The sequence below is a fragment of the Sparus aurata genome, chromosome 3 (assembly GCF_900880675.1).
Source record: "Sparus aurata chromosome 3, fSpaAur1.1, whole genome shotgun sequence".
Lineage (NCBI taxonomy): Eukaryota > Metazoa > Chordata > Actinopteri > Spariformes > Sparidae > Sparus > Sparus aurata.
This window is the reverse complement of record NC_044189.1, coordinates 30822865-30832539: the sequence shown is the minus strand read 5'-3', so window position 1 is coordinate 30832539 and position 9675 is coordinate 30822865. Positions and strand designations below refer to the sequence as shown.

The following is a 9675-nucleotide window of genomic DNA, read 5'->3' as shown; positions in this document are numbered from 1 at the left end:
GTGTTTAATCTATCCCAGAAGAGCATAAGGCAACCGATGTACAGCAGCCAGGGATCAACTCCAGATCGAAGGCACTGATCGGAGAATTAACCCTAATGTAGATGTTTTGATGGTGGTGGAAACTGGAGGACTGGAATTCAAACCCAGGATCTTCTTACTGTTGGGCAGCACCAGTAGACCTTGTCACACAGAGATTTCATAATCTGCGAGATCCTACAGCATCAGGGATCATCTTTTTGCTGGCTAAAGTGGCGCAAAGCGCAGCTTAAGTGTCGTTACTGGTTTTAGACTGACAGCACCAAAATGAGGTGTGATCAGGTGCTTTGGTAAGCAACTGGGAGCAGCAGAAAGCATTTGCAGTAATCACATGGGCTTTGGATCTAAAGTCATTGTCGCAGTGTTTCACCTGCTATATTGAGGGCTCAGTGTTCATCAAGTAAGATGCATGATGCATTCATAGGCAGGTTCACAAAACATGTACACTGTGCTGTAATGATTAGAGAGGCTGCTTTCAGTCATTTAAAGGCTTTAGTAATGTCACTATAGCTAACATCATGGCTCACTTAAGCAGCACGACTAAAATCTGTAGTAATAAAGACAGTACAGAGGACATTCTCCAGACCAGCAGTGAGAGTTCAGGAGTCAGATTTCAATGATCAATGAAGTTAAAATATATGTGCGCATTGGCCCTCTAAAGGGTGAGAAGTAATGTTTCTGCTGCTGGAATCCTGCAGGTTATGTTATTAATATGTTCCTCATCAAAGATTAATTATTTCACCCACCCACACCCCGTTAGTTAAATAGAGCATTTTGCTCATATACAGTCAGAGTTGTGTCATCATCTTTATTGATTGTTGATCACTATCAAAGGCAAGCTATGTAGAAGAATAGGACTGTAAGTAGCTATACTGGGTTGCTTGTATCCATGGTCCCTCCAGTTTATCAATGAGAAAAGGGCAAAACCTGTATATCTAAAAATGTATCAGCTGACTTTTTATAATCATATGGATGCTTTTAATGTGTCGTGGCATGTTATGTTGTGGGTTGAAGTGTGGGACATTTCTTTTATTTGATGAGTGAAGGATATGTTTAGCAGAACACTGATGTTGTCTCGCCTCTGTTAAGGCTCCAGCCCAATTCATACTGCCTTTTTCAAGGTGGGAATCTTGTGACGATATTCTGCCTCGTCATCCCTGTGAACGTTACAGTGGCAGAATGGTTTCATTCCACCTCTGATCCACCACCGGAGGTAGTAACAGAGCCACAATAGAGGCGAGACAATGTCTGTGTGATCGTGTAAGTCAGCAGCATGGGACAGGAGTGTCTCGTCTGATGGTGTTCACAGACTGAGAAATAAACAGATCCTTCACTCATCAAATAAAAGAGAAATGTCCCTGTAAAGTGTCTGTTACTGACTCTTTTTAACATTTCTGCCTGAAAAACTGCATCCATCTCCGGCAGCGAGAGCATGATTATGTGCATTCGTCTCTTTCCACTGTTGTGTTGTTGTATTTACTGTCTTTGACAACTTGTATAGAAAAACAAATCACCAGCCAGACAGGGTCTTCTTTTACTAATGGTGACGTACATGATGTCATTTAGAACAAAACATTTCCCTTTTGCACCTTCCACAACGCAGGGTGGGTCAGCATCTTAATGACAACACTTTATAACAGCATCCATACAATTTAAACAGTCAGTCGATACATACAGATTAAGGTGGTAACCGGGTGGACACTTAACATCATCATGTGTAGCCTCACACCACTTTGGGTTTCGCAACACACTTGAGCAGCTTCATGCTGGCGCTGATTGGTTCAGTGTGAACAAACAAAAGGCGTCTCTGTGTGAAAAGGTCTTCAGTTACTACCTCAGCTAGCGGATCAGAGGCCATTCCACCTCTGGTACTTTCCCACAGATGATTCCCACCTTTAAGAGGCAGTGTGGCTAGTGCTAACCACTGCATCATGCTGCTGCTCATAATCCAACCCTCTATGGCTATTTGCTGTTTCTATAAATAAAAATGTTATATTACAGATTTTTTTCTTGTATAGAACTTACTTACAAACATGAGAAATAATAAATATATTAAGACCCATATTATAATGCTCATCATCTGTGATATGAAAACATAGATAATAAACAAAAAGTGCACTCTGGTCATCTGGCTTGGAGTGCATCACATCCCTAATGGCCTTCAAACTCCTGTGGCTCATCCTCCTTTATTGTGTTGATCCTCAAATTTGGAGAGCTTTAATAGTGGTGCAACTCATTCATAAAAACTGTCTAATCAACCAGATATGGACATGTTGTGGACTATCAGCTTGACTGTTTATTTGTCTTTTTCTCTGTTTTTGCTGGTCATGTCAATTTCTAAAATATATGCATCTATCTACTAAAGATGGCTCGTTTGCGAACTAATCAATTTGAAAGAACAACTCTTTAACGCGAACGAACTCACCTGATTCCACGTTTCACTTCCCTCTTTTTTCTTTCTTTTGTTCTCACAGACTAGTTGCTGTGTTGTTCACTGTTAAGTTATCAGAGTGGTGACTATAAGGACTGAGAGCCAGCCAATCGTGTGCTGAGTCTTGGACACTGTTGTTGAATTTTAGCCAATAAGAAACAGGAAAGCATAGCAACCATTTCCATGGGAAAAAAAACATTTAATTTCGTTCGCAGCTCATCGTTCTCGTTCAGTCAGTCAGTCATCCTTGGCTTACCTTCAATACATGTCAATTTAATGTCAAGGTGAATATACACATTATCCACTGTTGTGTTGTTTAAAAGTACACATAATCATGAAGTTGCAGCTATGTATTTGCCTTGATCATTTGAGAAAGAGGAGCTGAGAACTGTGCATTACATGATTCACAGCTAAACGACGTTGTACCGGAAACACAACTGAACTAACAAACAACTAAACAAACAAACGAACGATGCCGAAATGACCGACGGGAACTGAATCTCAACATCGAACGATGAAATCCACCTCTGCTATCTACTGCATAGACAGCCCGGATGCATACTCTTATGATCCTTTTTTAAAAGATGCACAGAAAGCATTGTCACTGAATCATTGTTCTTACCTCCTTTGTATTCATTGATGGCCTCCGATAAGGCATCAATGGACTCAATGTCCAAGTTGTTGGTGGGCTCATCCTACGAGAGAAAAGAAGTCAGTTAGTCGTAGTACTTATTCTCGTGGTACAACAGTGTGGTTCAAAGGCTCAGTGGCCCTTACCAAGATCAGTACATCAGGCTGACGACAGGCCAGCTCTGCAAACACTACTCTGGCCTTTTGGCCACCTGTAAGAAAAAGAATCCAGACACAATGTTAGAACGTCATGACAGTGTTACAGGACAAAGTACAAGTGTGACAGATGTTCATACCAGAGAGTTTGGAGATCTGAATGGTGTGGGCGTGGCTCTCCAGGCCGAAACGTCCCAAGCACTTCCTGCCATCCTGGTAGGGAAGGTTGAAGTTCCTCATCAGGTACTCTGTGGCGGTCTCCTCCATATTCAACTGATCAGCATACTGCTGGTTGAAGAAACCCACTTTCTGTAGGCAGACAGAACACCAAAGTTTCAACTTTTCTTCATGTATACTGATATTCAGGAGCCACTGAAGAGTGTTTACTGTATGACCAAGTGTTCACGCTGTAGACAGATGGGCTGTTCACTGCAGAAAGAACAGAGCAGACACAGTGGGGTTCAAAAGTCTGAGACCACATTGAAAAAACTCAAATATTGTCACGTAAACCTGAAAATAATCAAAGGTTTGAAGATACAGAAAGTAAACAAAAGTGTCACTAGTCAAACTGTATTCAAACCAAAAAGGGCCTTTTTACCAATCATAGCGAGACTAAGGTTTCAAGGTGGGAAGTGCATGGAACTCAAAGGCTTTGCAGAAACTAGATCAGTTGTATTCAAAGCTCAGGCTAAGCCAAAGATCACACCATAAGAAGATCAACACATCAAGCCGAGTTCACTGAGACAGAAAAGCAACTACATCACAGATACAGATACAGACTAAATACACAACACAAGCCGTCCTGTCAGAAGAAGGTTATTCCTCGATGAGGAGCAGTTTCTAAACAACTTCTCAGGAGGGCAATACAGACGAACGCTTGAGTTAGGCTATGAAACACCAGAATTTCATATTAGATGGTGATGATGAAGTCCTATTTACTTTCATGGACTTCACTACACAGTCATCAAACTGGTGGAGTCCATGCCAACTTGGGTGCAAGCTGCTTTAAAGCAAGAGGAGGACATACCAAATAGGGATGTATACCGAGGACCAGTACTTTTTGGTACCGGCTCCTAATTGGGTCGGTACCAGGGTACCGTTAAGATTCTGGACAAACGGTACTGTTATCAGTACTTAAAAAAAGACAAAAAAACCCTTTTTTTTACGATTTTTTAATCGTTTTTTGACATGGATGGTTTCTGAACGTCTACCCAACCGTAATGACTTTAAACTTAACAACAAACTCCGTGACTTGACGTCGCAGAAACGAAACCGGGTGCCGCTGTCATGGTGCTGCAGTCTTTAGCGTTAGCCGGGCTGCGAACTGTACTCGCTTTGTTATAGCAATCAAACATGCCGCACTCCTTTAGCTTCATACTATGTGTTTGGTGATGTTGCTTACCCCGAATTTCCCCTGCATACTGTCCGCTGCGTTACGGCTCCAATCCGGTTTTGCTCTGCCGTCTGGTAACCCCCACCGGTTGCGTTTTGAGTCAGCCACTGCACAGTACGGTAGACAGCTGGCATCGCGAGGCCGAGGAGTTTCCGCGATAATCACATAATCACTAGCGACCGCAGTTATAGGTATGTGTCATAAAAACAACAACAGGGAGTGTTCCCGACCGAAGGATTAGTAGAAGAGCTTGTGTTTGTCTCTTTTTGGAGATTTGTGTGCTGGTGTCAACATGGACTGTTTTATTTTGAAAAGTAACTGGATGTTATAATGATATTTCGGTACTTAACTACCTGTCTGCTCGGTGCCAAATTCAGCTGATTTGCTGCGTCGTGCTCCGGCATCCGCCAGATATAAAAGTCCTGGTTATCTGTTCCAGAGTATTTGTAATTGCATAGCTTCTGTTCTGTTGAAGCTTTATTATTACCTTGTGGTAATAAAAGGTTGAATCTTTTGACATCTTGTAAAGTCTTTATTTTTTTTTTACACAAAATTACATGTTGTAGTATCGATAAGAGTATCGATAAGTATCGGTACCGATAAGGCGTAGCGGTATCAGTATCGATAAAATCCTAACGATATACATCCCTAATACCAAATATTAGATATTCTGAAAATCTTGAATATTTTCCTCAAATTATCAAGCAAATGGTATCATTTGTAATGGAGAAATACAAAACAAATGCAGAAAGGCCGATAGGTGTATAGATACAGTTGGCAGTGACATTACCTGCAATGATACAATGTACAAATTAGTTTACATCTTTTTTTTAATGTACTATTTTCATCCCAAATTTTTCCACTAACATTACACACAGGTGCGCACACAGGAGATGAACGAAGGGGCTGCCACACATGCCATGGCGCCCAACGAGCAGTGCCTTGCTAAAGGGCACCTTGCCGAAGTCCCAGGATGTGAACTAGCATTCTCCAACTGCCAGTCCACATCGTACTTTTTTTTGGTCCGAGTGGGACTTGAGCCTGCAACCTTCAAGTCCCCAAGCCAAGTCCCTACGGACTGAGCTATTGCTGCCCTTATATCTGCTCTGTGTCTCTGCATTCACTTTGAAAGCTGCTCACCTGTGGTCAATAAGCTGCCAAATCATTCAAGTTGATAACAGTTTAACCTTTCCAGTTTCCACTGTCAAGTATATACTGTGCCAGACAAGATGTGCGAATCTCTCTGAAAAACCGTTTCTTTACCATCTGCACCCATCATTAGCTCTAAACTGTCAGGTCATGTGAACACATTAATGAAACATATCAAAACCAATGCTAGAACAGTAACAACAATATTTGGTAGGCCGATCATCATCAGCATGTTACTCACCAGACGATGATTCTTCCTCATCTCACCTTTGGTCTAAAAAAAAAAAAAAAAAAAAATAGAAACATCAAGAACACGGTATTTGGTATACCTCAGACAAACTTTTTAAATATATTTTAAGTTCAGGTATGCATCAGGTATGAGTTTCATATATGCACAGACATGCTAATTAACAACCTCCTTCTCCATTATCAGAAATTATCAGAAAATGTACCGGTGAATAATTCAGGGTTCTTGCAGGTTTCAGTAAGACAAATTTAAGACCTTTTTAACACATGTTAAGGCCATAAAAATTTAAATTTAAGACCTTCACGACAAATTACCAAAAAAAATTTAAAATCAAATAAATTCTGAAAAAATCCTTGTATTACAATGAGTTCAGTCATTAACAGATAAACAGGCCAAACAAACTTGCCTTCAAATAGAATATATTTAATTTCATATTAATTAAAAAGCACACTGCAACTTACATATGCAAGAAAAGAAGCACACACTCACACTCTCACACACACACTCACCCGCGCTCTCTCAATTCAATTCAATTCAAAGAGCTTTATTGGCATGAGGTAACACCGTACATATTGCCAAAGCAAGCATTTAGAATTCAAAATAATAATAACAATAAAGGAGAACAATATTTACAATAAATGAGTTATACTGTATGTATAATATGTATAACTTATGATTTGACTCAGTCATAGTCACATCAGGACTGTAATAACAAAAATAAGAAAACAACAAACAAACAAATAAACAAAAAAAAAGCAAAAAATGATTGTCACTTCCTGTCTCTCAGTCTATGGCAGGCACAAAGACTGTGGAAGTCTGTGTGTGTGTCTGTGTGTGCGTGTGTGTGGGTGAGTGTAAGTGTGTGTGTGGGTGAGTGTAAGTGTGTGTGTGTGCGTGTGTGTGTGCGTGTGTGGTGGTGTTCGTGTGTGTGTGTGTGTGTGTGTTGGTGAGTGTAAGTGTGTGTGTGTGTGTGTGCGTGTGTGTGTGTGTTGGTGAGTGTAAGTGTGTGTGTGTGTGTGTGTTGGTGAGTGTAAGTGTGTGTGTGTGTGCGTGTGTGTGCATTTATGTTGATACGAAAAATAAGTAAATAAATAAATGAATAAGTAAGAGTGAAACAATTAAAAACAAATAAAAAGAAGTAAATTCTGAGTTGTTTCTCAGGTTCCACTGGCTGTCCTCAGGTCGTGACATGAGATGATGAACTTGGCTGCAATGTTCTCACATTTGGGTATTTCCCCAAGTAAATATGGGAGTTTCTCCATGTTTGTTGTGTGTTCAAATTCAGGGTGTATTTGTATTATTTTGGGAAAGTGTTGATTTCTCAGAGCCTGGTATTTGGGGCACGAGGTGAGGAAGTGCAGTTCTGACTCGACCTCTTGTCGGTCACAGTGGGAGCAGAGTCTCTCCTCCTCTGGCAGCCAGCTCTGTCTGTGCCGACCCTTCTCTACAGCCAGGCTATGTTCACTGAGTCTGTACATAGTCAAGGCTTTTCTTAATTTAGGATCTGTTACTGTGCTCAGATAATTTGCTAACGCAAAGTTTCTTTTTAGGGTCAGATAACATTTTAATTTACTCTGTCTTTTAGTTGTTTCCTTCCAGTATGCGATGTAGATTTCTTTTTGTTGGTTGATAATTTGGTTTGGTCTCTCTCTCTCTCTCTCTCTCTCTCGCTCTCTCTCTCTCTCTCGCTCTCTCTCTCTCTCTCGCTCTCGCTCTCGCTCTCTCTCTCGCTCGCGCTCGCTCTCGCTCTCTCGCTCTCTCGCTCTCTCTCTCTCTCGCTCTCGCTCTCTCTCTCTCTCGCTCTCTCTCTCTCTGAGACCGTCAGCTATCCGGTCTCAAATCCACCTGCGGCCGCGGCGTCCGCTGCTGCCTGCCCCAGCCAGCCCCCACACACACCGGCCTGTCGCCTGTGCAGCTGCGCGAGAGGGGACAGGAGAGCCCCCGGCAATGCTGCAGAGGAGCCGTGGACTGCGATCACTCTGAGCAGCATGTGAATTACAATATAATCTATTTCTCGCCTTTCCCCTGATGATCTGAATAAGTCGCTAAATGTTTCGCTAGTCGCTTTTTAGAAATAAAGTCGCTAAGAGGGTCTGAAAAGTCTCTAAATCTAGCGAGAAAGTCGCCAAGTTGGCAACACTGCACACACATCCAACACGAATATCCCCCAGAAACTACACATCGAACCAAAGTTCTGCGGCCAGCGTCTCTGTGGATGAACGAGGGTAAAACAGTTTTTAGACCTGACTGAATAAAATGTAAGACCTCGAATGAAAATGTGGCCATTTTTAAGACGTTTTAAGGCCTTAAATTTAAGGTTCAGAATTTTAGACTTTTTAAAACCCTGCGGACTCCTTCGAGCACTAATTAACTCAATGGATGAATGAGTTAAGAGTGTATTGAGATATGCTCAAGTGCTCAATTCTTAGGAGTGAAACCCATTTCAGACTAACTCACTACAACTGAATCAGGAATGAGTACTTACTCCAGTCAGACTGAATGAAATAATCCAAATACTCCTGATAGTGCCAACATAAAAAGGTTCCGGGTGCAGTTTTAAAACATACTTCTCAAATTGCCTTAAAGTGAAACTCTCGCCAAAATGCAACTTGGGGTCTTCTTGGGACTCAAGACGTAACATGGAGGACAGTTAAAGTGGACCGCTACTGTCTTCCTGCAACAACTATCCACGCGATATCTCACATGACTTTTCAGGCTTTTGATTTTAGTATTGTTTCTTATATGAGGCTCCTTTTTCAACTTCAAGGTCAATATTGTTTTTCGATAGGGGGGTTCTTCAAGAGTGAGTGGATGTGCACTTGACAAGCTCCCTCGAGTCGGTAGGAAAAATACATATAATATATGTAACTCGACAGCCAAAGGCAAGATATGAATAAAGTAATAAAGTATTAAGAAGGCAAAAGAGTAGAAACAAACAAGAGGAAAAATCTGAAATGGACCCCCAGCAAGTTAGCTTCTTCGTCTGTGTTGACGTTTCTAAAGAGAAAAGTGAAATGGCGAAGTACACGGAGGAGCTCAGAGCTGGGCTAACTGCTATCAAGGACGAAATAAAAGAGCTCAGAAGTGAGTTCCACAGTGACCTGGCCACATTTGAAGGAGAGATAAAGGGTGAGATAAGCGCAATGCGAGCAGAGATCGACCGCAAATGCTCGGAAAACCAAAAAGAGCTGCAGGTTCAGGCAGCTAGCATAGAGGATGCACAGACACGCATAGTGGAACTTGAGGAGTGGCAGGCAGACTCGGGCACACTGATGTGGGAGATGTCGGAGCGGACACGCCGGCTCCAAGAGAAGCTAACGGACTTAGAAGGCAGATCCCGGAGAAATAACCTCCGTATTTATGGAGTCCCGGAAGACTCAGAAAAGGATTTCGGTTCGTTGAGCAAATATGTGGAGCACTTGTTGACTACTGAACTCGGGCTGCCAGAAGGAACCGAGCTCCATATTCAGCGCCGTCATCGAGCCCTCATGAAAAAACCTGGTCCAGACGCGACTCCCAGATCAATAGTCACCAACTTTCTGCAATATGACACTAAAGAAATGATCCTACAAAAGGTATGGGGCAAAGAGAAGAAAACGATAAAGAGAGCAAACAAACAAGTTTTCTTTGATC

General features: G+C 41.9%; 1 protein-coding gene across 2 annotated transcripts in view; it reads right to left on the bottom strand.

The window, feature by feature from the left end:
- Positions 1-9675, bottom strand: part of abcf1 (ATP-binding cassette, sub-family F (GCN20), member 1) — a 54454-nt gene that overhangs the window by 2319 nt on the left and 42460 nt on the right. For both annotated transcript variants that reach the window (XM_030412362.1, XM_030412361.1), the window contains 4 exons: positions 6037-6069; positions 3394-3562; positions 3245-3309; positions 3090-3162 (listed from right to left, as the gene is read on the bottom strand). In XM_030412362.1, coding sequence (XP_030268222.1) covers positions 3090-3162; positions 3245-3309; positions 3394-3562; positions 6037-6069 — 340 coding nt within the window. The remainder of the gene's footprint in view (positions 1-3089; positions 3163-3244; positions 3310-3393; positions 3563-6036; positions 6070-9675) is intronic.